The 27,948-nt window shown below is 47.3% G+C and overlaps 8 protein-coding genes across 8 annotated transcripts; 3 read left to right on the top strand and 5 right to left on the bottom strand.

Moving 5' to 3' along the window:
• Positions 1–1,797: 1,797 nt before the first annotated feature.
• F5147DRAFT_702092 (uncharacterized protein) lies at positions 1,798–2,368 on the bottom strand. Its single transcript, XM_041437771.1, has 3 exons — positions 2,330–2,368; positions 1,946–2,281; positions 1,798–1,894 (listed from the first exon to the last, which is right to left on the bottom strand). Exon 2 carries the CDS (start codon positions 2,247–2,249, stop codon positions 2,022–2,024), a length of 228 nt encoding a protein of 75 aa, XP_041291380.1. The 5' UTR covers positions 2,250–2,281; positions 2,330–2,368; the 3' UTR covers positions 1,798–1,894; positions 1,946–2,021.
• A 2,552-nt stretch (positions 2,369–4,920) lies between these two features.
• Positions 4,921–7,842, top strand: F5147DRAFT_579169 (CHAT domain-containing protein; the record flags this gene model as incomplete). Its single annotated transcript, XM_041431475.1, has 2 exons — positions 4,921–5,957; positions 6,216–7,842. The coding sequence occupies 2 exons, from the start codon at positions 4,921–4,923 to the stop codon at positions 7,840–7,842; spliced, it is 2,664 nt and encodes an 887-aa protein (XP_041291379.1).
• A 353-nt stretch (positions 7,843–8,195) lies between these two features.
• F5147DRAFT_702083 (cytochrome P450) lies at positions 8,196–10,846 on the bottom strand. The gene is made up of 13 exons (XM_041437770.1): positions 10,686–10,846; positions 10,518–10,612; positions 10,364–10,452; positions 10,271–10,314; positions 10,072–10,209; positions 9,881–10,019; positions 9,554–9,825; positions 9,437–9,503; positions 9,128–9,385; positions 8,751–9,059; positions 8,658–8,690; positions 8,569–8,597; positions 8,196–8,508 (listed from the first exon to the last, which is right to left on the bottom strand). Exons 2-13 carry the CDS (start codon positions 10,581–10,583, stop codon positions 8,312–8,314), a joined length of 1,641 nt encoding a protein of 546 aa, XP_041291378.1. The 5' UTR covers positions 10,584–10,612; positions 10,686–10,846; the 3' UTR covers positions 8,196–8,311.
• Positions 10,847–13,973: 3,127 nt separating this feature from the next.
• F5147DRAFT_654067 (uncharacterized protein) lies at positions 13,974–14,652 on the bottom strand (the record flags this gene model as incomplete). Its single annotated transcript, XM_041433840.1, has 3 exons — positions 13,974–14,404; positions 14,443–14,445; positions 14,619–14,652. 3 exons carry the CDS (start codon positions 14,650–14,652, stop codon positions 13,974–13,976), a joined length of 468 nt encoding a protein of 155 aa, XP_041291377.1.
• A 2,860-nt stretch (positions 14,653–17,512) lies between these two features.
• Positions 17,513–19,340, bottom strand: F5147DRAFT_654066 (uncharacterized protein; the record flags this gene model as incomplete). Its single annotated transcript, XM_041433839.1, has 4 exons — positions 17,513–17,938; positions 17,997–18,844; positions 18,895–19,230; positions 19,289–19,340. 4 exons carry the CDS (start codon positions 19,338–19,340, stop codon positions 17,513–17,515), a joined length of 1,662 nt encoding a protein of 553 aa, XP_041291376.1.
• A 1,928-nt stretch (positions 19,341–21,268) lies between these two features.
• F5147DRAFT_702061 (S-adenosyl-L-methionine-dependent methyltransferase) lies at positions 21,269–23,067 on the bottom strand. Its single transcript, XM_041437769.1, has 10 exons — positions 22,949–23,067; positions 22,764–22,882; positions 22,608–22,712; positions 22,504–22,560; positions 22,332–22,481; positions 22,160–22,283; positions 21,949–22,107; positions 21,706–21,896; positions 21,509–21,654; positions 21,269–21,462 (listed from the first exon to the last, which is right to left on the bottom strand). Exons 1-10 carry the CDS (start codon positions 23,043–23,045, stop codon positions 21,348–21,350), a joined length of 1,263 nt encoding a protein of 420 aa, XP_041291375.1. The 5' UTR covers positions 23,046–23,067; the 3' UTR covers positions 21,269–21,347.
• A 365-nt stretch (positions 23,068–23,432) lies between these two features.
• Positions 23,433–24,845, top strand: F5147DRAFT_702060 (sodium bile acid symporter family-domain-containing protein). Its single transcript, XM_041437768.1, has 5 exons — positions 23,433–23,586; positions 23,640–23,783; positions 23,833–24,251; positions 24,300–24,740; positions 24,823–24,845. The coding sequence occupies exons 1-4, from the start codon at positions 23,457–23,459 to the stop codon at positions 24,684–24,686; spliced, it is 1,080 nt and encodes a 359-aa protein (XP_041291374.1). The 5' UTR covers positions 23,433–23,456; the 3' UTR covers positions 24,687–24,740; positions 24,823–24,845.
• Positions 24,846–26,094: 1,249 nt separating this feature from the next.
• On the top strand, positions 26,095–27,352 carry F5147DRAFT_238166 (acyl-CoA N-acyltransferase). The gene is made up of 8 exons (XM_041428776.1): positions 26,095–26,341; positions 26,422–26,491; positions 26,544–26,631; positions 26,685–26,794; positions 26,852–26,980; positions 27,032–27,086; positions 27,133–27,220; positions 27,271–27,352. Exons 1-8 carry the CDS (start codon positions 26,321–26,323, stop codon positions 27,292–27,294), a joined length of 585 nt encoding a protein of 194 aa, XP_041291373.1. The 5' UTR covers positions 26,095–26,320; the 3' UTR covers positions 27,295–27,352.
• Positions 27,353–27,948: the final 596 nt, after the last annotated feature.

Raw genomic sequence — 27,948 nt, 5'->3', positions numbered from 1 at the left:
ACGGGGCGTGGAAAATAGGTCTACGGGACAAAACAATCTCCACCTGGGCACGTTCTCTGTTTATCTTCATTTATTTCTCATTTAACGCATCATTGACGTTATAGGAAAGCGCACCAGTTCGTATTGTATTAGGGCTGTGGGGTTTGATAGCTCGCCTCTCCACATTCGGGCATATTTCATTGACTTCCTAGTATTATTCACCCCTGTTCTACAACCTCTTACTAATTTATCATGCCGTTGTTTTCCTAGGTTCTTTGTCCTGAAAGCGCCTCCTTGGGTCTCGGCTTGCGCCGCAGCTGACTGTTTTGAAATGTATGCATGTGCTTCCTAGTATCTATGATTAACAGTTTGTGGGCGTTGTCCCGCCGCAATACCTCAACCCTGCAGCAACAATATTTATCATCCTTCAATCTAACGATTCCTTGGACCCAAAATGTTCCATGCTGATTCATGGGACATGGGACCTTGAAGAGGCACGCTCTTGTCTTCGGGCTGTGATACCCTACTTTGCAATTTCACGCTTTCGTCCTCAGGCTGTGATACCCCCCACTTTGCAATTCCAATCTTTTTTTCCATCAGTCCCTCCGCCCTAGTCTTGCCCGACACCCGGTTGAAGCTTCTTTACGCGCTCAATACCTTTATTCGACCGACATCAAAACCAATTTCAATGGTCTAGCGCCTAGCGCTAGCGGTAATATAACTAGAATACCGATCTTAAAATAATTCATTGTTTTTTTTACTTAAAATGACATGTTGCCAGTACCGCCCCGGTGACAATCGCCCTCCCGTGCCTTGACGGAGTTTGCGGATTCAGAACATCTCGACAGAATAATGATCAATACGAACAAAACATCGCAGTGCCTTTGATACCCACATCTCTTCATGATTTGGTGAACGTTCCCGAAGCTCCCCACTACAGGAAAGAGAACTACGCATAACATAAACATTCATATCCGACACCAAATTTCCAACCCTGCCTATCTTGCCCTTATTATAAGCTGCTGCGAGCGATCGCTGCGGAGATGAATACATCTACAAATGACACAACTTAAGCGTTTTGAACCTTGAATGTTCGCCTCGTGTTGGTGAATGTGCGTACGGAAGTGGCTCATCATGGGACACGTTGAAGGGGTGGCGGATCGAAGATGATTTACATTAACATCTTCGTCCTCATGGAGATCGCGATTAGAGATCTTCGGTGCTTGTCGATGGGCGCTGATAGGGATACATTGTCTACAGCTTTGTTACATTGTTACAAGGGCCGCTGAAGTGCTGACACTTGGTTGATGCGATAAGTGATGGCACGTTGTTAGTTGGGCCGCAGTACTCATCATGTCAATATCTTTCTCAGCTTGACATGTATGTCATTCACTAGGAAATATGTTTAACACCGAGTCAGAGATAAATATAAATGTGACAGGCCGAGTCAAAGAATATAACGAGAAAATAATAGGAGGAGACTTGCAGGTAACTGAATCAAAACATGATACTTTGTTCTCACTCTACCGCCGTGTGAATGATTCGGAACTATGTCAAGCAAAAAGACCTCAAAGACACCGCAAAATCACCAAGGAAATGTGCTCACGCGCTGCGCTCGACACCATTGTGAAACAATTCACTTTCGGAATCATCTATTGATGATGCTCCGCGTGCATGTTCATGCAGGCACTGCCCACTCGTCCTAATGGACCGCAGCTTTAAAATCGAGGCCCACAGCAAGTATCGATTTTCAAACCTTATTCGAAAATCTGATATCACACCGCGGGGATGCTAAAGATGGGGTTTTCGCTGTGCATGGCACCATCAGCAGTACTTTGTTTTGATTATGTTTCAAAAATATAGCTGATAAACTTTTTTTTCGGCGCGCGCGAACCCAATCCTTTTTTCCGCTCTACTGGATGTATATTAGCGGTGCATAGTGCATACTAGGGGTCTGAATGCTAACCATTAATTCAATAAGCCTCGGAAAGCCACATAATCAGAAGTGAGCATTGCATTGGTGGTGGCTGCGTCAGCATCAGCTAACTTTGGCGATGATCGGGTTTGCCAATTTGTTGAAAGTGGTTTTTGCGCGCGTTTGAACCAGTTGCACGTTCGTCGTATGCGATAAAAATTAGCAAAGCACGGTGTACATTAAAACCCAGAACGTTCCTGCTGAAATTGACAGGTCCAGTCAGTTTAATGGTGGAAGTGAAGGGAAGCAGTACACAGGTGGCACGGGTGGCTGCACAGCACAACGTTCTCATCATCTGATGAACCTGACATCTGTTCGGACATGGGCCTGGTTGTCGGTATCAGCTCCACGCGGTCACGGTAGGGAGGGTCTTACCTTAATCATGATCATACTAGTACGCGGATAATTGCTTGCGCGGAACGGAAGGTGCATGACTGGAACAGATGTGATAGATCGTACCACTATGGTTGAGTCAACCGGGAAATGAAATTACTCGAGTCCGACAAGGCACCAGTGACTCCGTGACGTGCACCAGCTTGCAAGTTCAGATCTGGTTCAGATGTCTGGGCCGAGATATCTGCGCTCAGGGTTGATCCTGAAGAGGCCGCAATTATTGTTGCCAAATTGTACGCAATCCTATGAACCCCTCGAAACGGAGCTTACAGCGACATTCAAAAACAACCCGGTATAATCTTGAAGTGAGCACGTTTCTAGAGCAAAACAGCTAAATTCGTTACTCGTATATCAAAATCAACGCCCCATTTCAAGCTTTTGTGAAGATCTACGCAAATGTGCGTTCCTAGGAGCGACTTCGCGTTCCAGAGAAGATCATCGGTTACTGTGATCCCCGCACGTCAAAGAAAAGCGGCAAATCAATAAGTCACCAGCTGGTATGATTAATTCAGGGGAATCGGCCGGAAGACAACGAGTCTAGAATATCCTGTGATGTCAGCAGAATTAATAATTCTGAAGACAACAAAGACAAATGAATGTACTCATATTGAAGCTGCCCTGTTTCAGGCCTAGGTGCATCAGACGGAGGCATATGCATCTGTCCCACAGGTATACTATGACGACATGGGAGAATAAGATATTTCCATTAAGTTCGAGTGTGAGGTAGCAAATATGCTTTCCCAGGAACCGTGATGGTCCCCCATTATAGACGTAGATCAACAAATGTTGATGATGAGACCGACGAGAATGTGGGCCACCTTTGAGATGAGGATGAGATGTTCCCGATGATGGACGCGTACACTTAACCGAGTTCTTTGTGGTGATCTGATGATAGAGAGAATTATACGGGTTGGAGGAACCATGCATTTGGCTCTGCCAGAGGATGAACGTGTGTATTCATGATCAGATTTGGACGAACACTGAACAAGCTGTGCCTCGACTATTAGTATGATAGACTTAGTCAAGACCCGCAGAAGATAATTCGCTGAAACGGGCCACACTCTGCAACCGTCGGGCTAGGCAGGTCTCAGTGAGATCCAGTATTTGTGGCAGGCCGTGGCTGTCGGTACACAACGAAAGATCCGTAGTACATGTGAATCGCCTGGTTCAATTGAACAAGCCAATTTAAACCATTCCTATTGAAACTGTCTCGGAACAAACTTGTCAGTGCCTGTTAGTACTAGTACTAGGGCTACTTAATACTCACTTGCACCGAAGTTCCCGATGTCCGATGCTCGCAAACTGTCCAAGCCATAGCATATTGGCAGTTGTGGCCGAGTTCACGGATCCAAAAAATTACCCAGGGTAACGGGTGAGGGCCGTTACTCACTGGGTACTTCAAGTTGCACTGTGCTGTAGCGGCAGACATCCGATCCGAATTCCCACCTCTTTCAAATTGACACCTGCTCTTTTCTTCACCACCAAATTGTTGAAGGCGTTCGTCACTCGTCGTATCTTCATTAATGTTAGTTAACTCAAGAGTCTTACATCCGACCTGCAAAATGACTTGGAGTCTTGTAAGTCTCGGTGCGCCGCCTTTATTTCGACGACACTAGTACTTTCGACCGTCTTCCACTGTCACGACATCCGTTCAATTGAACTCACAGAATGCACATTTCTTTACATGTGCTTGATATCATTTTCACTGGATTTTACACCTCGCCTTACCATGAGTGTGCTATTTCAGTAGTATGCGTGATGCAAACCAGCTAACAACTTGCATGAGAGCGCCCCGGACAAAGGGTACTTGCATGTCCACTCCAACCTTGGGTGTGCCTTTGTCACTCACCATGACATGGCCCACTTCTTTAGACAGGCTGCCCTTTCAAGCCTATCCCTACCTTCGTCTTGTTAAATATCACTCATTTTGCGCCACCTCCAGCAACCCATCCTCAATTCTTTTTGACATTTTCTTCGACGCACCATGACGGACCGTAACCAATATTTCAGGCTTGAAGGTGGGTAACTCCATATAACCTTGGTTTACATTTTGTTATCTTCTCACTCTACCTACAGTCATGAGAGGAAAAAATCTCGATGTTCCCTCTTTTCGCATACCTGTAGGCATTTACGTGTCTATCTTTATTGACTCGAAGAGACGCTGGAAGTCAACTGTCGGAGAACTATTATCAGATAGTTCTGTAGCGTGGAACGATGCCGTGACCTTGTAAAGACTTCCACAGAGACTTGCGGACGTGTTTCCAGTACTCATCGTCCGTTTGCAGATCACCATGTGGACCTAAATTATCATTGAAGATCATGGCATCCTTCGAGCGCCTCCCAATGCTGGGGCGAGGAGAAGTCATCAGCGAACTTGAAATATCGTGGCATGAGCTGTGCGAGCGTGGAGACGAACCCTTTGGTGAGCAGTCTATTTTACATTCGTGCATATCTATTAATTTGGAGTTGTAGATCTGCATTTTTCAGCCATTCGTGACGTCCAGCCTTCTCTGACACTGAAGGTCGCTGTTGTGCATGGAAGTGGAATTCATCATCACACATACGTAGGCCACATGCGATTTGCCAAATACATCGCAAGCAAGAATTTGAACGTCCGAGCAGCTGAACTGACCGAAGTTTTGAACCATTTCCAGTTCGTTCTGGAGCAGTGTCCAGTTAATCATCCTCATCGTGCTACTGCTCTGACTAATCTCGCGTGGGCCCGCCTTCAAGGGTACATTCTCAAGGACCTTGAAGACATTGACTTGACTATATCTCTATTCCGCGACGCCCTTGCATTGTGCCCGCAGCACCACCCCAATTATCCTTTTTATATCTATCATCTCACCGAAGCATTGACTAGACGCCCGACTACTGCTGCCAGCATCCGCGAAACCGCCCAGCTCTATCATGAGCTACTACCTCTCTGTCGTGAGGGCACATACCTTTGGAGCATCGCAACAGGGGACAATTGCATCGGTCATGTCATCCGCGAATGCAACAATTTACCAATAGACGTGTCCGATGAAGGCATCCACCTTCGACGAATTGTGCTTCAGCTCTGCCAACTGGGTCATCAATGCCATCTCGATGCCCTTGCTAAGCTTGCAAAGGTACTAGAAGTGCGCTTCGAACAACGCGGCAGCATTGATGATATAAACGAGAGCATACAACTCCGTCGTGATGCCGTTTCCCTGTGCCCTGAGGGACATCCCGATCGTGGTACCTACTTGAGAAGCTTGGCTGTGGCACTCAGCGACTGCCGCTTCAATCACGAAGGAAAATCTCATGACATCGATGAAGCCATCTCTTTGCACGAGGAAGCGCTGCTCCTTCACCCTGTTGGACATGAATCTCGTGATAGAGCACTGAGCAGCCTAGGACGTGCCATCCTCTACCACTTCCAACAATGCAGTGGTGTCAGTGATATTAATGATGTCAACAGGGCAATCAACCTCCATCGTGAAACACTGATGTTGCGACCACCTGGACATCCACGACGCGATATCACTTTCAATGACCTTGCCTGCGCGCTCGTCGTTAGATATCGTAGCGTGCATACCGGCGATGATCTTGATGAGGCCATCGGGCTGTTCCGTGAATCCCTTCTGTTACTGGAGCCAGAACGCCGTAGAACTCGCAGTTTGAGCTTGGCGCTCTGCTGTCGTTTCAAGCAAACTCGGATCAAGAAAGATATCGAGGAGGCCATTCATCTTTGCCAACAATCATTGAATGCTTTACCTTCACTGCATCCCGAAAAATGTATCGGCTATATGCAGCTGCAGACGGCTTATCTTTGTCGCTACCAGATTCTACGCAATGCTGCTGATCTGTCACTCGCAGTGGATAACTTTTGTCTGGCATCAAGACACCCAACGCAAGGCTTTCCACAGCGCATTCAAGCAGCTTCAAGCTGGGTTGTTACAGCCGAGAATTATTGTCATGAATCTGCGCTCGAGGCCTATGCAATGTGTTTCGAGCTTCTTGATGGTCATTTGGCAACACGATCAACTACTATCTCACGTCGCGAAGCTGCCGCTGCCTTTTATTATACCAGGTCACTGCCTGCAGATGCAGCATCGTGTGCCGTGCGCCGTGAAAATCTATCAAAGGCGGTCGAACTCGTGGAACAGGGCCGTGGCCAACAGTGGTCACTGGCCTCCCGACTCAGGACTCCGCTCGAGGACCTCAACTCCACGAATCCCCTCATAGCCAAAGAATTCTTGATCCTTAGCAATCGCTTGTCCAACGTCCAAGGTTTTACAGGCAATGCAGACCAAGTTACAGCATATAGGGCCGAGAAAGAGTACAGGACGCTTACGAAGCAGTGGAATGCTGTCGTAGCTGAAATCCGTAACCTTCGGGGTTTCTCGCGATTCTTGCTCTCCCCCTCGTACAAGGAACTACAAGCGGCAGCACGCCAGGGCCCAGTCATTATACTTATTGCGAGTAAATACTCATGCAGTGCCGTTATTGTCCCTACGGCAGGAGAGCCCCACCATGTCGCCTTCCCGGGGCTAGCTCTTGCAGATCTGGAGAAGCTCAAGGATGACTTCGTCAAGGCGATACGCCACGCGGCTGGTATGCGCCAAGAGGATCCGAGGAAGGAGTTGCGAGTTTTGCTGCGTACTGTATGGAAAGATATCATGCTACCCATTGTCAACACCCTCCGACATGTCCTGAAATTGCAGGAACAGTCTCGAATATGGTTGTGTCCAACAGCAGCCTTTACTGGTATCCCTCTCCATGCGGCTCACCCCTTTCGGATGGGGACGAAGAAGGGCTGCCCCGAACCGGAGGAATGCCTAGAAGATATCTATATCTGCTCTTACACGCCGACACTTTCGGCTTTGATCAGAGCAAGGCAGGCGATGAAGACGTGCGCGGCACCAACTTTCGTGGCCATCGGACAAAGTCAACCAGGCACAGGGCAGGGCACGGTGCTTGCCACTGTTGACAGCGAGCTTGACGATGTCCATAAACATGTTCCCTCCAATGTCAAGTTCACCAACCTTTCTGGCGACGAAGCCACACATGCAGGTGCACTCGAAGCTTTGCGATGCAACACCTGGGTGCATCTCGCTTGTCATGGCAAACAGGACCATGATCAACCTTACAATTCACGTTTCGCCATGAGAGACAAACCTCTCACACTGCTTGATATCATGGAGAACAACTCTCCACAAGCTGAGTTCGCATTCTTATCAGCGTGTCATACCGCCGCTGGTGATAAGGAAACGCCCGACGAGGTCATCCACCTTGCAGCTGGTCTGCAGTTTTCAGGTTTCAAAAGCGTGATTGGGACACTGTGGGCGGTCGATGACGCTGTCGCAAAACATGTCGTCAAAGCTTTCTACGAGCATATGTTCGAGGGTTTGAAGAAGGGCGTCATGGACTGTACAAAGGCAGCCTGGGCTCTAAACCATGCTACGGCTGCCGTGAAGAATAAGGTGCCGCTCGAGCAGAGAATTCTTTTCATTCATATCGGTGTGTAGTTCTGTTTCATATTACTTTCGGACATCCTAGCTATCTGGTACAGTACAAGTCGTTGAATTCTCTATAATCTGTCGGTGCATTTGTTAATTGACTGGATCCCAATATAAATTCCATGCCAGTGAGCGCCATACAACACAACCTCCCAGTCGGAAAGGGATTGGTGAGAAATGCACGAGTACCGATAAGAGCTCTATATCGTCAAAATGTCGAAATCCAATTGCTCAACAATCTTGAAAACCGCTGCTTTCATTGGTTGCCAAGGTCTCATGCTCTCTTGGATAATTCTGGATCTCAGAACTGATACTTTTGTTCATAGTCATTGTCCCGTGTTAAAAGCTGTTGACACATGCAAGCTGTGCTTATTTTCAGGAGGAAATGAGGAAAAAGATAGTGCAAATATAGTGTACGTAGTAGAATAACCAATAAAAAGCAACGACCGAAATTCATCTCTTGTTCTATCATAGCCTACTACGCAAAATCATCATTCCTCACCAGCCGCACATTCAGAGGCACTTGGGGCGTCACGCCATCCCCAGCAGGGGTCTTTACAACAGGGATATGAAACCCCTTGAGCTTCCATTGTATCTCCTTCACGTGGCCTTGTGCATTCCGCTGCGTCGGGAGCGAGAAGTGCAGACGCAGCACAAGCGTCGCGAGGACTTGTTCTAGTGAGAGGATTAGTTGTGATCGCAAATTGTCACCCACACACAAAGGTATGCACGTACTCATCTGCATTTCAGCAAATTTGAACCCACTAGGAATTGCAAATTGTGGTGGTTAGTCAGAAGGACACCACGAGAAGAAAGGGACTGACATGCAGGAGCGGCTGCCAGCGAGAAACGTCGTCCTATGTACGTATGCCAAATTATCAAACTCAGTAGGAACAGGAAGTATTGTTGGTACTCACATGTTGGAGTACACGCTAGGAAAATGCACACCATCCTTGACGCCTAGAACAGGCGTAGATCTCGGCGTGGACGTGACGTCTTCTCTACCGACTGGGGTGTCCATGTCTGGAGGAACAGCCAGAGGTGATGACAACCATCGCTCGGGTCGCCACTCATTTGCATCGGCACCCCACATCCCTTGATGGCGGTTCGCAGCGAGGATGGAAATAATTACCTGGGTCCCTTTCGGGATTGTGATAGTGGACGTAGGCTCACCAGACCGTGAGCGCACGGGGAAGTGTAAAGGAAGGGTGGTTGCTTTGGTCGCTCTGTGCCATATGCCGTGCACGAAGTGAGATGTTTGTAAGGAGGATTGATGAGAGAAAAATGGACGTACGTTCGGACCATGAGTGGGAGGGATGGGTAGAGGCGGAGAGTCTCCTTTACGATGCCGTCAAGGAAGGGGAGGCCCATGAGGACATCATAAGGCAGTTCAGCGGATGGGATGTCGCCATCTTCCTGATATCTCGAGGACTTCATGGCATCACTAATTTCGCTCCTAAGTCTTGCTTGAATACAAGGGTGCTGTGCAAGCAAGTAGACACAGCGGGCAATCGCAGAAGTAGTCGTGTCGACGCCAGCAAATATCATAACGCTGTAATGAGATCAGACGATGTTTATAACGCGCGCATGATTAGAAACCTACTTCATTTGTCCCAACAGTTCAGCATCCGTGAGCCTTGTTACATTGAATGACATGGTATTAGCTTTGACTATGCATGCCTGAGCCATGATGCCCTGGATGTTGGTCCATGTAACTCACGCATGATATCCATCATCGACAGTATTGAATCACCATCTCTGCATAACATATCATCGGCCTCCATTGTTGCCTTTTTCTCTGCGAATACTTTTCGGCTGACACAATCCATGGTCTCTATGATGCGGCGCATCTCCCGGATGTCTCTCATAAACTTTGTCGGGATCCAGGGCGCCGTGACCAGATCAAGGACTTTCCTTGCCCAGTATGGCGAGCAATAACGCGTGACGATTAGCACGAATGGCCGTAGCAGGCAGAACTTTCCAATCAAGAACCTGCAGTGTATTATCATGATTCAAAAGGACAGGTGATTGAATCGAGCGGACATACCCGACCGACCGGACTGCTTCGGCGTACGCATCATCTTCTGCTACTGAGAGGCTATTAGAGGAGTACCCAAGGACACCATTGCAAATGCTGTCGAGCGCGCAGCGGGAGAGCCATGGGAGGACGTCAATCTCGCTATGTGCTGCATCACAGGTATCAACTGAGGTTTTTCTAAGTGTAAGAGTGATACGTACATCCATCAGTAGGAAGTTTAGCTGTGATGGTGGATGCTAATCTGTCAGCAATATCATGTACTGTGGAGAGGACTCGTCGCATATTTGACGTTGAGAACACAGGGCTGATGAGCTTGCGTTGTCGGCGATGCTGCTCTCCTGGAGATAAGTACATAGTGTGAAAAGACGTATAATTAATTCTTGATAAAATGCGCCGCACCAATGGTGGATATTAAGCCTTCGCCAAATACGAGTTTATTTGACCTTGATGCTCCAAGTCAATGCAGTACGAAAAAAGTAGCAGGGAACTGACACGATGAAGTCTTCGAGCTCTTCAAATATGTGCTGGTCTTTGACTACAATGTGATGCAATGCGCGTGGGTCGGATACATAGACAGTGTCCTAAAGAAATGAGCATTCGCAAGGACAACTCGGAGCACGCTAGTGTACATCATGAACAGACTTACGCCATATGGCCCATTGAGCCTTACCGCCCCACCATATTGCTCTGACAGGTTCACACAATAGTCCATGCCACCTTCAAATAATTTGATGACGCTGCCTGTGTTGGAGGTCAAACGAGGAGACCGAATGATGATGAGTACGAGTTCAAGAACCTAGTAGCCAATTCCCACCGTTGGGTCCATCGAGATCAATGCCATGTGGTCGTCGCAGTAGTGAAATGAGGGCTTTGTAAAAAACAAGAAAGAAGCTTCCGACTACGCAGAATTGGACTACTGGCAGCGGCATTGGAAGTCGACTGGGAGCTGTTTGGACAACTCAGGATGTGCCGGCTCTGTTGATATAATTCTGATCAACTTCAGACTAGCCATTATAAGAATGCAATTACTCGTGAGGCTGACCATGTGTGCACTGCTTAAAGACCTCAAGAACAGCGGTGATCTTGACATATTATCCATCTCCGGTTAATTCGAGGGCGTGGCGAATAGGCTAACGGAAGTACCGTTACTCAACTGTGGCAAAAATCAATTAATGTCATGAGAAATTGTACACCCGGGCCAGGCGATCACAATGGCTGCGCGTTCGAAAAGGATAAATTTTAGAATCAAAGTTTCTTGAGTAGGCTAAGTGACCATGACATTTCGAGATTCGGTCTGAAAACTTGAGGTCGCGTTCGTGATTGGATTACTTACACTACTAGTAAGTTGGTGCCGAGGAAGTCTCACGAAGCGGAGTGGAGTGACGAGTGCCTTCCGAAATACTTTAATTCGGCTCCCCAAAAGTCCGACATGACATTGGCGTAATTTATAAGTGCAATGACAAGACCTCGAAAACCTCGTCAGCTGCAAAATAATTTGCCCGAGTTACACAATGATAGTGGTTAATCTTCTTGCTGGTACATAGAGTATCTCTGAATCGCCTGGCGACGTTATTGCTGAATTTGCGGCTCTCGAAGAAGTTCAGAGCATAATTGAAGTGCTCGAGGGCGACTCTGACAAGTTTGATCGGATCAGGTTGAAGGTTGTTAATTACATAATGGCGAGGATGATGCGGACGTGAATATCTTATTCTTAATGTTTGAGCCTAGAGTTTTACTGGTTCTGCCGGTAGAACTGACCCTTCGACAAGTAGGGTTCTGCACGGGTAACATAGTCACCGTGAAATATTAAGTTAATTCGGCTCCCCAAAGGTACGTGCGGCACGACTTATGAGCGCAATGACAAGACCTCGAAAACCTCGTCAGCTGCAAAATAATTTGCCTGACTTGCCCGAGTTACATATATAGTGTAGTTAACCTTCTTGCAGACTCGGAGTATCTTGCCTGTAGACGTTGTTGCTGAATTTGCGGCTCTCGAAGAGTTGAATGCTGAATAAATCCAGAGCGTTAACCGTGCTCGAGGGAAATGGTTTTGACTTTGACAAGTTTGATCAGGTCGAATAATACCAGACCACTCTAGATGAGGTCGAGGTTGTGCCATGATTACATCAATGGCGAGGATGAATCGATGACGGGCAACGTGGATGTTGTCCTCGATACCGTACACATAATAGTCTACATCATGATAAGCATGGAGTTTTGCCGGTTCTTCCGGTTACACAACCGGCAGAACTGAGTACTGACCTTCGGCAAGTAGTTCCTTCCCTACACTATCTGAGTAGTAGGAACAGTGGCAGTGAATTGAACCTCTTAACTACGAACAACTCATTCTATGCTGTTGAATCTGGACATCAACATCAAATCGTAAACCGAGGCTTCTGAAAAAGTTGCACAAACTCAGATTGACGTTGGAAGTCTCTCGTGCCCATGATATTGAAAGTTGGCTAGAGAACTGTCATAGCGATTTAGATGCTAAGGCTGAGCAATAGGAACATAAATCTGGTTTACATCATGATCTTCTTGTAAACCTTTGGGACACAGTGCGCTCAGGCAAACAGTCATTGCGGAAGAAACAACGGTACCTTTTGGACGTCAACGAGTACCAAATTCTCCAGCTGGGACATTTGAGCACAACATGCACACGGGCTGTGTCTCGACGACTCCGGGCTCATCTGTTGTTGCCATTCAGTTATGACGCCCTTCTTATCATCCAATGATAATAAGATCGGGATAGGTCCATCTTAATCACTACGACCAGCATTGCCTTCGCAACCTCAGCGGCGCTGCTTGGCTTGGTTTGTGTCGATATTCGAACTGACTGATTCAAGCGCTGCGAAGCGGCATAACGATCACGAAAAGGATTTGAAAAAACTGACGCGTGAGATGTCGCCGAAACGTTTTTGAAAGTATAAACACAATGAGATTAGTCAACGGCACTTGCATGCACTCGTAGCATGTCATGTAAGCGGTCTTTCCGATCACATGTCTGAACGCGAATGAGATGTGCTCGGGCGATAGTGGCATAATTGTCATGAATCATGTAAGGAAAGTTCTCTACGACGTGGAGCAGTAACGGATTGTTTGAAAAAGGTTAGCTGCACGGAAAGGAATGTACATGAAAGCTGTAGTTGGACGCAGCCAGATTCGAGAGCGGCGCTTTGTTTTGAGGACATGCTCAAGTGTGTTGATGAGTAGCATGATATCGTCCCATAATATCCGCAAAGTACTATTAGATCCGTCCTCGACTCCGTTGGGTTCGTCCGAGTCGTGTGTAAAATAAAAATAAAAAAAGAAGAAGAAAAAGTGATCCTTCAGATCTGTGAGAGTGACAGACGGCGAGGGAACATGATAGGGGTCTCCTGACCTCAGGACGATCATGGTACTGCGTGAATATTCACTGGAAATGGAGATGATGGCAGGGCCCTGGCGTGCTGCCGCTTGCAGGTCTTCGTATGAAGGTGCGAGAACCCCCGAAGATCACGTATCTCAGCTACCGCAGCTTCCCATTGCCTTGCAAGTCTCCTATACTTGGTTGCTGCTCTGTCAGCAGCAGATCTGTCGGCGATGCTTTCAGAACTCTGGACAATATTGGAAACGCACTTGCCCGTCTCTAAATAATTGTGTGCCAGTAGCAGATTGGCTGACTTGAGGTCTTCGAATGGAGTCCAGAGGCTAGCGACCATTGTTCCAAGAGTTCCACTGCGTGTGGTAGATTGTCACAGCAGAGGGCACATGACGCTGCATCCACGGGGGGTGTTCTCGCGTAATGGAATGTACCGGCAGCTTCGTGCTGTGAAGTTGTTGATGATCGTGTTGCCAAATGAGCATCCAGAAACTCGAAAAATGTTGGAGCATGTTGTTCCATTGCAACTGTCCAATTATACGCCTGACTGATGCGTTGTGAGGATCCTTGAGTGGGTGACCTGATGATTACTCTACAGTAAGTGACAAATCAGGAGGCGGTAACGACTAGAGTGCGTGTGTAGTATGTACCTATCTAGTCACAGTCTGGGACATTAGCACCCCGAACGGAGTTTAAACTCCGATCGATGTTTCGAAGTTCGAACGGCCATGTCAATGACAATCAATCCCGCCAACGCGCCCGCCGCCGTCTCACATCCTGGAATGCTGCCATGATGTTCATGCTCCGCTTAAACACTGCCCGCCACTCTCCTTGCCCAGCACTCTCCTTACCCGCCACTCTCCTTGCCCGCTCTTCCTTGGAACATTCATACTCCGCTTGGAGGTGCCGATGGGCCTGCCGATGTCCCATATTTTGTCTCAGACCGGCCATTTCAGATATGCCCTCCTGGCTGTAGTGATGACAGAGCTGCCAATGATACCTGGCAGAGATTAACGGCTCCTTGACATCTTCGTTCTCCCCAGTGTGCGTGAAACGAGAGCAGAGCACCGAGCTCAAATTGAAAAGATTGACATGGTGCTCTGGATGGTCAAACCGCTTTAACCGAGGTCCGAAGGGAGTCGCGCATCCGCATTCAAATCCAGAGTCTAAAACTTGACGGTACTCATGGCAACTGCAAGCTACAACATACGATCTACATAATGTTTGCAAATAGTGTCAAACCCTTCGAAAACAATGTTCATCCTTGGAATCTGTCCGGCAAAGCATTAAACAGTATGCAATGGTACAAATCCCGAAGAGGCACTGCTCCCATCCCAGTACACACTGAGCCAGAGTCTCTGCGGCTCTAGCAAAGTTGCTACGCACAAAGGCAATCCCCCATATCACAGTCCCCGTACATCGCCGTCGCACTCTTTGACAAGTCCAAGCTTCTCAGTCACTTTTGTCGCTCACTCACATACGACCGAACTCCAGCAACCCAAAAGACCGATCACCTCTTCTCGTCGCGGCCTTTTTCACGTTGCCATTGCTGCAGTGCGTGACACAGGTACATTTTTCTTCAGGTGCATTTCCTTACTGTGATTCGATGGTTTCTATCTAGGCATTGTTTGTTGCTCGACGGACGGAACATGACGAATACAGCAGCTGCAATACTAATCACAATCAAGCCCACCAATCGTCGTCGCAAACTCAGCCTGCCGCTGCCTCGAGGTACACAGCATCGTCTGCTTCTACTACTAGTACCTACCACGCCGAATCCAGCAGTCACTCAGTCACGACCTCTCCCATTTTGGACTCATTTAGTGCTTTTCTCTGCTGTGCATCCCCTCATGCCAACGGTCATTAATATTGCAGCATCGGTGAACACGTATGATTTTTGTTGTGTCTAGTTCTTTTTTATCTCTTTGAATTGTTGGTGTCTTTTGCTAGTCCATCAATCTCCATTTTAAAAGAGGTCTTTTCCATTTCCGCGACTTCCTCACCCTCGAGTTGGTTTCAACGTTATGCTGTGAAGCAGCCTCGATTATGTTCTCAAGCGTTGCTAGAAAAGCCTCTTCCAAGTGCAAATCCGGGTGCTGCACGAAGGATGTTTCCTTGTAGTCCGGTCACTCCGTCAATATCAATCCTGGGGTATTTGGCACTGACTGTGTAGGTTTGACTGAGCTCACAATATCTGATAACAATGGTCAAGGATCACCCACTCTGAAGCCTACCCCCACTCGCGTCCCATCTACAACTTTGGAATCGTGTGTATGTTGTTCTCGTCAATCTCTAAATAATTTTGGGCTGATTTCACGCACAAATTAAATATAGGCGTGCCAAAGAAGTGCCCGAGAACTGGATGGGGTGGTCAAAACAGTGAGTCACCGACTATCGTGCACCCTGAGACGCTTCCAGTTCTTTTGTCTGTTGTTTTAGAGATCCGTATCATTTCTTTCGACAGCCATGGTCCCATTTCTAGTAATGTGGCAAGTGCGGTATGTATGTCTTGATGCAGTACTAGTTGACCGTACGAGAGTTTGTTGTTGAGGTTTACATCGTGCTAAGTAACCTACAGGTATTAGCACAGATATCGATATCTTTGACGAACACCTTTATCTCCTGGTTAGCACGGACTTCAAGCTTCGCTTTGCTAGTAGCCATCAATGTCGACGCTTCGCTAAATGGCTCGGTCGACGATAGTGAATGTCAGAAAAATCGTGAACTTTCTTTCATCATGTGAAAATTTGTTTCTGACATTACATGTGGGTCAAGGTCTTAGTGCTTAAATCTCCCTCTATCACTGGCAGCTCTGTTGTGACGAGCTGCGCGACGTACTGAGCTGCTTCATTATTGTATGTATTCTCAAAATGCTATTACGGTAAAAGAGGGCGAAAATTATGAAACGTCGCCAAGATCGGACGTATCGCAGTCCATCATTCAGCAGTTTATTCAAGGATAACTAAGGTTCGTTAACGTTCAGGAATCTGACCGTGGCACATCTTTCTGCACACGGAAGGCGGCTGATTGTATACAACAGTGAACTCAAACCGTGTAACCACATACTATTTTGTTGTTTCCATCAGACTGTTCCTGGTGTCTGGTCTGGACCTTTGCTTTCTGCTCGATAGATAATCGATAAGGAGGATTCATCGTGGTATGTGGCGTTTTCCATGAATATGCCGGCACCATGTCGGTTCGGAGCCTGCCGGAAGAACATGTCTAGATATTGTCACTCTTGTGGCGTTCCACAATTTTAGCCTTCGAGGTCCGAGTCGAACAAGCCTACAGCATCGATGGACTCGCACCTACACATGCAGACATTCTTCCATTTTTTTCTAATCCACTATCACATTTGATGCTACTGCATGACACCCGTTTAATCATTTTTGCATGGCATCACACCACATCACACCCACCCAACGGGCCGACGGCAAGCGTCAAGCTAATTGCGGCTCAACATTCTCTCCGTAGCAAGGCAACAGTCTGACTTCAAAGCTTATCCGGTAAGAACTCACATGTTTGTAAAGATAGCTATCAAAGTTTGAACAAACTCCTTGAAGAGAATGGTTTCCAAGGCGTACGTACCAGCACGGTAAAGACCGTTATCTGACCTTGGATTAAAACTTCTGTATGGTAGTCAGGGAGGACATGAAGTCTCATTGTCAAGGACGCCCTCAAAATTAAAAGCCGGAGCTATACGTTGTGGCGTGATGGCATGTGATACATGTGGTTTATAGTATGCTTCCGATTCCCTTGCTAAAAATAACGATTAAGATCCAGCCGTAAGAGCCACACTCCGTATGCGAACTCAAACTGAAGAAGAGGACTGACAGTCCAACGTTCATGGCTTTGAGGAAATAGAATCACCGTCACTAAGTTGCGGTTGTCAGGAGCCAAGTATGTGGCAGATCTTACGCCTTGAGACAGGTTGTACATTTTTTCCCCAGGCAGATGCCAGGGCACATAACATTGACAGCAACACGTAACACACTACTAGTATCTATCGTACAGACGCCACTTCAAAGCAAACAACACGCATAAATGAGACAGGGGATCGCATAGTACAAAACATCGGGATGAATGAAAGCATAACGATAGTAGTCAATACAAGGAGAAAATCATTTATGGAGGGGGTAAAACACATGCATAGGGTAAAATCATTCCAAGTCGAATCACTGGTACATTCCAGTTTCAGTTCCGCATTATCATCAAAAGTCTATGAAGGAGAAAGGTGGCGCACGAAGGGGTTATACATAAGTTTAGGGGAGGACTGGACTTCAGAATCTGAAATCGTTGTAGTTGCTTTCGAACGTGTTATGGAGCTGGGGTGCATGACCAGCACGTATGGTATCATCGAGAGGGGACCATTCGTATATTGCTGGTGCGCTGGCGTATTGATTGACAAAAACCTGCGGCACGAAACCTTCTGGAGAGGTATCGAAAGATGCGCATTGACCATCTGACCACCCCTTGAGCGCAGAGTAAGAGGAATAACACTGGGTATCATATGAGATGGGGTAGTCAAGACCAGCAGAGATATTCTCGGGCTTTGTCGCAGTGAGTGCCGCCAGCGTCGGTGAAGGGAACGTATAATTCCCAAAGCTCACGTCGACTGGAGACACGGAGGGACTGTGTCCGTATGACAGAGCAGGGCAGTCTGATAATGATCCAACGGGCGATTGAGCTCCGAGGAGATTGTATGACTGCCAAAGATATAAAATTAGCACAGACAATGGAGAAGAGAAGTGCGACAGGACTCACGTCATTCCAACGTGCAGGAGAATCATCGCCTAGTCCTGACGGCAGAACAAGAGGCGACAGGTGACCCATAGAATCACCGTACACGGCGACCGATGGGTCTTCATATTGCTCTGAGGGAAAGACAGAAGGGGTACAAACGCTGGGAGGAGAACTTGCAGTATCGGAAAAGACATCAGTCAGGGAGCTGTTGCCGCTGTGGCCTAGAACATCCGCGGGAGATGCGAAGCGCCTCGCAGGTGCGGACAGAGAACGCCTGAACATCGCAGTGAGAGGTACTTTGAATCGATCGTCATGTGGAGTCTTGCAACGAGGTTGACTCGTGGCGAGATGATCGTGACCATCGGTGTTTACCTGTGTAGCGAGACCGGGATCGTAGAGGTCTTGCAAGAATTGGACCGACTCCATCTGAAAGTGATTGGTGGTCGCGAAAGCTTCGCTCCAATTGCCTTGATCGCCTCCCTCATGATTGGGTTCACCTTGCAGGCCAACAGCACCTTTACCCACCTCAACTTCCTTACTAATTCCATTCTCCCAATTTCTAAGCGCACTTTCCAGTTCAGCGCCTGTCTTGCCTTCCACCAGAAGATCCGCAATCATCGAACACCTTTCATCTTTACTCTTATTTTTCTTCTTCGATTCGGCATTTCCGCGGCCTTTCTTGGTACTCTGGGTGCTTCGTTTTCTGTTGGCTATTCCGGGACCATCCTTGACCTTGAGCTTCGCAAGCGCGTTAGCCCCAGGTCTAAAACGCCAGTCTGGATAGCGCTTTCTATGTTCTGCCTGGGCAACGAGTGCCTTGGCCTCCCATACTTCTCTTTCCTCGCGAGGAAGAGTCTTCCAGTATTTGCCTATATGTAAACGCATTAGCAACGAGTAGATCCGTTGACTACGGACAGACCAATAATCTTCGATAGGGTGCTATGATTCCCCTCCACCTTCTCCGGAACTTGTTGGCTCCGAATAAAGGATGATCTGAACAGGATGAAAGCGTTGGGTGGGCGAGGGATGTACGAAGCGTCCCGTTTCTTGCCATGAGAGACACGATCAGTGGTTTGGGCTGCAGGACAGTCAGGCGAGTCTGTGAAGTCCACAAGAGATGTGGACGTTGAGTGGTCCCATGCATTCTCGCAGAGAGCAGTGGGATCAGCGCTGAAAGCAGTAATGGGTGTCATATCAGTGAAAAACGTATATGACATTGATGTGTTTGGATTGTCGACGAGTGGGGGCATCCCATCTGCATTCATTAACATGAGCATATGGACGGTTGAACATGACTGCAAAGGAAAACTCACCGTCATCTTCGACATCATTGGGGTAAATATCATGTGCACGAATTGCAGGCATATCGCTAGTAAAGCTAATGATGGTGCTGAAAAAGGACAAAGAGTAAAGCCTTCTGATGAATTGTTAGTGGGAACTAAGAGACGGACCTAGAGCGTCTAGCACTTGCTGACAAGCACGCTGTCAGTGTGCTTTATTCCGGGATTGGCAAGAGATGCGAAGATGGGTGTTTTAATTGATTCTTGTTCCCACCTATAATTGTGTGACCAGCGTCCTGATAAACCATTCGCTAACACAACGACTAACCGTGAACGCTCGACCTGCACACGCTGCCGACAACCTTCTTATGCAATAAACTCTGGACAGGGTACTGTTATCCACAAACCACGCAATTGAAGACATAAGCACTAACGTGAAGCCCTGATTTATTATCAAAAAATTCTAGGACGAAATACAAACGAAATTTATAAGACCAAGACGTTAATTGGGTTCGAACTTTCCGTGTCGAGGAAGAGAGAACTTTAGCCGCATCAATTGAGTGAGGACACCGATCAGACACATGGCTCATGGTTAGCTCCGGTATTCTGTCAGCTGGCTTCAGTTACAGCTCCCAAAACTGCCTCGTGGCCCCTGCGAAAACAGTGGAAAAATGCGGCTTGCCTCACTGCATGCACGCACTGCAAGAATATTCAACCTTCCCTGCAAGCTTATTGGCAGTACTACTCCAAAACCAGGCCGCCTGCTCTCCCAACCCGGTCATGGAACCTGCATAATTCTTGCAATCATACGTGTTGGTGGACTCCCTGAACTATCGCCTGGATGCTCCTCCCTTTGGGGTTCTTTCGACTAGTCTTCTTCCGCTTGGCACGTTGGCATGGGAAATCCATATGGAAAGTACGCCGACTTCATCTTCTCTAGTTCGGAGAATTATTGAAGCACAGAGAGCGCCCTTCATACCGCTAGCACTTAGCATCCCCGCGAAACGTCATTTCTCTTATTCTCATCATCACATACGGTCTGGTGACTGCATTATTTGACGTGTCGCTCACGAGAGTTTTGCTAACGCGCCTTCACTTGCCGTATCGAGTGCACCTTCGCGGACGTAAAACGTGTCATGAAGATCTAATTTAGTACTTTTTCCGGAAACTCAAGCCCTTCAACCAGAAACATATTTTGACGATCATTGTAGATCAAACGATGTTCGGGTTGCACCGACGCTCCATCCAAAATGGTTGTGGATTACACCTGTTCCGTGGCTTTTTGGTGGTTTCATCCTATACCATCATCTTGCGATCGGCCCGCCACCTAGCACTCCTGCATACACTCTCGCGCTCAAAAAGAGATTAATCACAGATGGCCTGATTGTTCGGTAATCTTGGTTCGTACGATTAATTAGCACCTACATGCCGTATGGGAGACAATCATATCAGGCGATTGATAAACATCTGTCGTGCCATCCGACGAATTGATTATCCTGTCTCGCGCATCTCTTATATGCAATATGCAGCCCTGAGGCAGGATCGGGTGAACTGTTGGCACAGGAATGCCTGATTCAGGTGGATATTTTAAAAAGGTCAGTTGGCTTATCACGGTAATGATTGTCAAGCCCTGACTCGGTGAACCTAGTGCTGGAGTCACCACGTCGGACCCACTCCCTCGAAGTCGATCGCGTTATCTCGAAATGGAAGTTTCTTTATGTTACAATTCCAAATTCCCATCTGCCAGCAGACATTTTCAAAGCGCTGAGCTTATGTTCGGTGGTATTGCGCCTCCGGGATGCTCGGAGATTACTTTGAGTTGATCTTCAAGTTTTCCTTATCTTCAATAGTCAGTGGCGAGTCAACGTTGCTGTTACTTACACACGATACGCGGTTGTGTCACTGATCGGCATTCCGTTTTGCAGAACCGAATACGGGTTCATAATTCAGGTCACATTCACATGTCGTATAAATCACTCGTAGCGTCAGAACGTCCCCATATACTCTTAGACCGAAATGTTATCTGCAGAGAATGCCTTACTTTACTTCAGCATTGAAACCCTGTATTCCGTACATGTGTTATAATAGCCTTTCACAGACTGCTTGCTCCATCCACTAGATCAGGATATCTCCATCCATAGTATCCGCCTTCTAGAACACAAGCTTTCGACTCCGTATTACCTTTGCCATTTAGATAATCTTGATACCTGGACTTGCTCTTAACAAGACAGACACCGCAAAGGTACTACTCACCAAGCAGCACATCGAGATCCACGTCCTTTGGAGCTCCCACAGTAAAAAATAACCTGTTTTGTCTTGCCGTACTCATCGTAAAACATGTCTAGTGAACCGACAAACGTGTCTGCTCGCCACTGAATGCTTCTCAGAATATGACCACCCTGTAGTCATTTAACATCAGTCAGCCTACCAATGCAGTGTCTTCGACTTACAACGCGGTCATTCTCTCGAACGTCAATAATAGCATAGTCTGAACGATCGGGGTCGCGAAGCAAACTTGCAACTTCACCGGAAGTTAAATGGTCTTTCGGATATGCATCCCACCAGCGAACAAGTGCTAGAGGAGATTTTTCCGCAGCTCCATTATCTGAGGAGACTTTTCTTGCGTATATCTGGTATGAAGCTTTTGTGGATTAGATCTTGATATTTTCGTTTTAGTATGATTAGTTTCCTACCAGCCAATTCGTTGAGGTTCCCGATGATAGTCTGAGGGAGAACACTAGTAGTGGCCGCACAACATCTAGGCGAGGGGCTAGATGAAGGTACGCCACCGCATGTGGGTCCAGCGGATTCATAGACCTTGAGATCTCCGCCGGTCTCAACAAACAACGTATCTATATGATATGCGATCGGCCACAGGCATTTACTACATGCACTAGAACTCACCTATGAACCCAGCAAGTTTCATAAGAGCTTTGTATTGCTCCAACTGAAGCGCCCCGGATATGCATCCAATGTAGGCCGAAAAGTCGGATCGGATGGCATTCGGAAGCTGCTTCTTCGCGATAATCTACACTCAAAATTCAGAATCACCGATCGTGCTGCGCAAGAGGCTTACATCGTCAACCACAAGACGTCCACCAGGTTTGAGGACCCTATAACACTCTTTCAAGAGGGCTGCCTTCCCCGCATCAGGAAGCAAATTAACAACACAGTTGGACAAGATGCAATCTACGGAGGCGGTTTCCAGAGGCAGGGGCTGTGTCAGCTTCGTCTGGGATGAAAACCACCTGAGGTGGCCTATACCCTTGCTTAGAAGCGTTCTTACGCGCTCGATCGATCATATCCTGCTCTGATTATCATTGTGTGAAGGCGCGACTCGAACAACACTCACTGTCGACATATCCATACCGATGGCTTGTCCCTTAGGACCGACTTTCTGGGCTGCAAGGAGGACATCGATGCCAGCACCAGAGCCCAAGTCAAGAACAGTTTCTCCCTATGATCACGATTACAACATAGTAAATGGACTTGCTCTCGAATGATGTACCTCTTTGATGGATGCTACTGCCACGGGATTTCCGCAGCTGAGTCCCATGTAGGATTCTGCTGGGACGGAGCTCAGCTGTTCAGCGGTGTATCCGAACGCCTCTGCAGCTGCTTCAGCGTCTAATTTCACGTTGAGACAATGCGTTTAGAGTCTTTAAACCACATGATGATGGAGCACTTAAGTACATGCTGTGTGCACGCTTTTCTTAGCGATGTCAGTGTAGGCATCGCATACTGCGCTGACAATCCCTTCGTCAGTGAGTGGTACTGTTCCAGCAGGCATAGTGCTCAGTGACTAGTCCGGGGTTCTGCCGGGCGACATTCCGAGTCCTTGATATAAGTATAGCATGCTTGACTAATCCAATTGAGTCAAAGTCAAAGTCAAAATCAAAATCAAAATCAAAATTCCCACACTTTTCAAGTCACAAGGAAATCAAAATTATCAAAAATTAGAAAGTAGTACTCTCACAAGAATTTCCACTGAACCATTAATATGGGCAGGAGGTGAGGCAGAAGACATCCCGACGTATCGACCAATTAGACTTGTGTAATTTGGCAGAAAGGCTGTCCTCGTGATTCTCAAAAGGAAAATTGAAGTCCGTCAGTAGAGCCGATATTCAAATGATATTCAAAATCGAAAACGCTCAAAAGTTGGTCAAGTCTCTCTCTCATCAACCCTTCTACCTGAACCAGCATGGAAAACGAGAAGAATTCCGTCAAGAAATTAAACGAGCAACCCTTGAGGCCAGTCGATTCTCTGACGGACCGCATGCCGTCGGAGAACAACAGCCATCATAATCTACCACTAGCAGCGGCACCCCAAGGTACAGTAACTTTACTGACACACCATCCTGCCCCTCTTTTGACAACAGTATAGCTCTATTTCAGAAGCTCAGTATACTAGACCGCTTGCTCACGCCGGCTATATTGGTATGCATGATCGTCGGGGTGGTCATAGGCGAGTTTGTACCTGGTGTGCAGCAAGCGTTCGACACCGTCAAATTCTACAGTGTCTCCGTCCGTAAGTACTTATATTCAGCACGTTATGGATCATGCTCACAGAATTAAAGCGATTGCAATAGGGCTCATTGTTATGATGTGGCCTATTCTTACCAAGGTCAAATATGAAGCCCTTTCGCGAATATTGTTGTCGAGACGTTTATGGATGCATATGGGAATTAGCATGATTCTGAACTGGATCATTGGCCCCCTTATTATGCTCGGTGTTGCATGGGCTACGCTCCCCGACCTCCCGACGTACAGGACAGGTGTGATCCTCGTCGGGCTCGCTCGTTGCATTGCCATGGTCATGGTGTGGAATCAGTTAGCCGGGGGGGATGGTGAATACTGCGCGATTCTCGTCGTCGTTAACTCGGTGCTCCAAATCATCCTCTACTCACCCTACGCAGTCTTGTTTGTGAACGTCGTTGGACACACCGAGCAGGGTGTCCATCTTGCATACGGTTCGGTGGCGATCTCAGTTCTCATCGTGAGTTTCCTGAGTATCAGAATGATTATTATGTTAACGATTCGACAGTACCTTGGAATTCCTCTCCTTGCTGGTGTCATCACACGCTTCACAGTCATTCGACTGACGTCGAAGGAATTCTTTGACACGACTTTTGCACCACGATTTTCCCCTCTCTCCTTCATCGGTCTCCTGTACACCATCATCGTTATGTTTGCATACCAAGGACATCACATCGTGCAGAATCTCGGTCCTGTTTTCCGGGTATTCGTACCAATGATCCTATATTTCGTGATCATGTGGACGTCAGCATTTGCGCTTGTGTTCTGGCTCGGTCGCCGAGAATTTCGCAAAGGGAACACGGATAGTGGTAATTTCTCGTATGAGCTGGCAGTGGTGCAGGCTTTTACTGCAGGAAGCAACAATTTCGTGCGTATCTCCAGGTCGCTTTATTGAATGATGTACTAAGCAAGTGGATTGCGTAGGAGCTTGCGATTGCAGTAGCAATCTCTGTGTATGGAGTGGGCTCAGATCAGGCATTAGCAGCGACCATTGGGCCGTTGGTGGAGGTTCCTGTCCTTCTTGCACTCACCTGGGTGGCCCAATATTTGCGTGTTAAACTACAGTGGGGGCCTCCAGCGCAGTGCAGGAATGTGAAAGTGTAGTGGCACTAGGTATACTTATGCGTCAAGATTTTAACCTATTCTTAGCCGAAGATTACACCTGACAAGCACAGGCGATGAATGATAATTTGGGTCGTCATTTTTTGGACTTTGAAAAATAGAATTATTCTCTTACCTACCACTTACCCACCTCTTCCGTGATGGCGTTGTACGACGACGTCAAATGAGCAGCTACACATTTTTCTTTACAAGCGTGGTTTTCTCAATCATCAAGACGAACTCAGTCGTCGTTATTTCTTACACAACAGCAGTGGGCTTGACAATGTTTAGATTCAAAAGGCGTGCTGCCAGATTTCCTTGCTTCTATTCATCCAATTCACCGTTATCGGGGTTGATATAGTAAACTTGATAACGTCGTCCTCATGCACCGAGTATTGAAAACCATGCTGATGGTGTAGAATGTGGATGCTGTCTATCATTCTCTCGAGGACACCTCTGAAATGGCCAGTTTGAGGCGAAGTCTAGGCCAAAGTCTGGGACGGTCCATCGGCACCTTCAAGTGGAGTATAAAAGTCGCCGTGTGCAGTGAAGCTCGTCATTGTTTCTCGCGCCTGCTCACTATATCTGGACCTACTTCCATGGATGTTGGAGGCCTTTTAAAAGCACTAACCTACTTATATAGTAGTTATATGTTTGATGCATCGATTTGTTATTAGAGACTGTTAATTTACAATCAATCAACCACACAGTGAGGACATACCCTTTCCATCGGCTTGTCCGAGTTTTTGTCCAGGTCGCTGGGAGCCTGTGGCAGATCGAAAGAGGAATGGCAGCGCCGCTGCTTCCACAACGCCCATTGCCGATGAACACTGAGAGAAGCTGGCAGCAAAGACAACATCTGCTTGTTGCAACGAATATATCACAGTTGTTATCACCAAGCAGGCAGTGGGCGAGGCCTTGATGGGCAAGAAAGGTCCTGTGCAGGCAAGGTGAATGGGTGGATAGAGCATGAACATGCAACATTCCAATCTAATGGTGGATGTTGGGCGGCGGCAGCGGGCGCGTTGGTGGCATGGCCGTTCGGAACACTGTGTGAGGTTCTAAACTCCGCTGAGGGTGCCGTTGTGTCGGCTCAGACCGGCCGAATCTCTTCTGATTCTCGCCTAAGCGCTAGCGTCGGAGTCTGATGGAAGGGCTTATATTAGTCAAATATTAGTTATATATTAGGTAATAATTATCCCACACATACGCAAACCCTTGACTTCCGAGTCAGCAATGGAAATGAACGCCGGCGACGAAGGTACCTGCGTCAGTGGGGTTACGAATACAGGCGCCAAAGCGCTAAGCTGTGTAAAAACACCTGTTTACAGCCTGCCGCACCAGCACGTGCCACTCCACCTCTCCATACTAGTACAAGGCTCCTGCGTTCGCGTCTTACAAACATACCTCTTACTTTCCGGATCCTAGATGAACATTCGAAGAGCAGAGGTGCGATTGATCATCTGCCTTGATTTCACGCAAACTGAACATCGTATTCAACACTATTCCCTCGGACGTGTGGCGCTTAGCCGAAGGATCTCACTAAAATACAGCAATGCAACTTGCACAATCTCCCTGAGAACTACCACATGAGATATTGTGGGTCTCCTTTGGTTCAGTGAAAATGCCATTCCAATCGCCAGATTTGTAGGGGCCTACTCCTTTATAACTTGGCCAGAAGTTTCGTATCTTGCAGAGGACAGCAGTGGTCGCGTAGTAGGCTATGTGCTCTCGTCGATGTGGGTGAAGGTTGCGCACATGTATTTACGACTGATTCAATCACCCCCTACAGAGAGCCAGATGAACAATTCCCTTGGTTGCAAGTCGGTCATGTCAACTCTTTATCCGTACTCCGAACATATCGTAGGCTAGGTCTTGCGAAGCGATTAATGATGCTTTCGCGTTGGTTCACTTGCACCATCTGAATTAGTGCAAATCATTAATCTAAACTACCTCCAGAAAAGGCCATGACCGATTCATACAACATAGAATACATCCAGCTTCACGTACGCAAGTCTAATCGAGCTGCCTTCACTCTGTACCGCGATAAACTTGGCTTCCAAATTCACAGGAAAGAAGTCGGATACTGTGAGTTGTCAACTTGGGTCTTCCAGCTGCCATCATTGACTATTCAATCAGATGGTGATGGTGAAGATGCATACTCAATGAGAATCACCCTGAAACCAACATCCTTGTGCGTGTCATATTTTTCCACCATAAACCTTACTAACACAACGCAGCTCTCATCGACTTGGTCTCAGATTCCAGGCATTTGTATACGCTCGACAGCGAGCAGTCGCGAACTGGACTTTGAAATGCGCAAAACGAGTGAGTCAGATCAAATGAAGATATCAAACTTTACTTGTCAGTTACCCCCGAAATTGTCTTGTACTTTATCTTGAGCTGCCCATCTGGAGGATACGATATCACGTCTGTATATCCACTTATAATTTTGATAAGTATGACATCGAATTTCTGGACGGTCATTCATAGTTTGTACCATGTATTTCTGGCGATCTACAATTTCCATCCTCCAGCAAGCCCCATCATGGTGTCTGGATCGGCAGCATCTTGATATCCCGTAGAGGCACAAGATTTTCTCCGTGAATATCCTCCAAGATGCATGGTTGGGAAACACGACCATATTTCCAACATTCTGCCCAGTTGCGATTGTTGCCGGTGACAAATATTTGGAACTGGCACTAGCGATCTCATATATGAGGTCGTCGTCGCCGGAATTCGCCCTTGCATAATTATAGTGAGTATCTTGCTCTACGTGAATCTGCATACGCAGATAGTGGCTTGGATAGGATCAAGATCAGGAGTCCAGGTAGCACGCACGCTGGTATTTGCCATGTTATCGCCCTAGAACTAGTCGCTCACGTCAGTAGACAATCCAAATAAAAACATTACAAGTGCTTATGAGGGTCTCATTGGGAGTACTGCTCTCTGTCAACTCCTTCATCACTATGGAATTGAACACAACACTGTTTCGCGGTGAGTATAAAAACAAAAAAAAATACCAATGACACGATGGACCAGATGGAAGCATTATC

The sequence above is a fragment of the Suillus discolor genome (assembly GCF_016758755.1).
Source record: "Suillus discolor strain FC423 chromosome Unknown F5147scaffold_37, whole genome shotgun sequence".
NCBI lineage: Eukaryota > Fungi > Basidiomycota > Agaricomycetes > Boletales > Suillaceae > Suillus > Suillus discolor.
The sequence above is the reverse complement of the archived record's forward strand: the minus strand, read 5'-3'. Positions and strand labels throughout refer to the sequence as shown.

What these genes read in the sequence shown, in the direction of transcription:
- F5147DRAFT_702092 (XM_041437771.1), bottom strand. Translation starts at nt 2,249, where the DNA reads ATGATGAGAACGTTGTGCTGTGCAGCCACCCGTGCCACCTGTGTACTG.
- F5147DRAFT_702083 (XM_041437770.1), bottom strand. Translation starts at nt 10,583, where the DNA reads ATGGACTATTGTGTGAACCTGTCAGAGCAATATGGTGGGGCGGTAAGG. An exon ending in GCTGGCAGCCGCTCCTGCAT is followed by an intron (nt 8,598 to 8,657) that starts GTCAGTCCCTTT and finishes TGCAATTCCTAG; the next exon opens with TGGGTTCAAATTTGCTGAAA. An exon ending in ATTTGCTGAAATGCAGATGA is followed by an intron (nt 8,509 to 8,568) that starts GTACGTGCATAC and finishes TCCTCTCACTAG; the next exon opens with AACAAGTCCTCGCGACGCTT.
- F5147DRAFT_702061 (XM_041437769.1), bottom strand. Translation starts at nt 23,045, where the DNA reads ATGCCTGCTGGAACAGTACCACTCACTGACGAAGGGATTGTCAGCGCA. An exon ending in GACGTCTTGTGGTTGACGAT is followed by an intron (nt 22,284 to 22,331) that starts GTAAGCCTCTTG and finishes TTTTGAGTGTAG; the next exon opens with ATTATCGCGAAGAAGCAGCT. An exon ending in GAAACTTGCTGGGTTCATAG is followed by an intron (nt 22,108 to 22,159) that starts GTGAGTTCTAGT and finishes CATATCATATAG; the next exon opens with ATACGTTGTTTGTTGAGACC.
- F5147DRAFT_702060 (XM_041437768.1), top strand. Translation starts at nt 23,457, where the DNA reads ATGGAAAACGAGAAGAATTCCGTCAAGAAATTAAACGAGCAACCCTTG. An exon ending in ACTAGCAGCGGCACCCCAAG is followed by an intron (nt 23,587 to 23,639) that starts GTACAGTAACTT and finishes ACAACAGTATAG; the next exon opens with CTCTATTTCAGAAGCTCAGT. An exon ending in ATTCTACAGTGTCTCCGTCC is followed by an intron (nt 23,784 to 23,832) that starts GTAAGTACTTAT and finishes ACAGAATTAAAG; the next exon opens with CGATTGCAATAGGGCTCATT.
- F5147DRAFT_238166 (XM_041428776.1), top strand. Translation starts at nt 26,321, where the DNA reads ATGAACATTCGAAGAGCAGAG. An exon ending in TGAACATTCGAAGAGCAGAG is followed by an intron (nt 26,342 to 26,421) that starts GTGCGATTGATC and finishes TGTGGCGCTTAG; the next exon opens with CCGAAGGATCTCACTAAAAT. An exon ending in CAGGAAAGAAGTCGGATACT is followed by an intron (nt 26,981 to 27,031) that starts GTGAGTTGTCAA and finishes CTATTCAATCAG; the next exon opens with ATGGTGATGGTGAAGATGCA.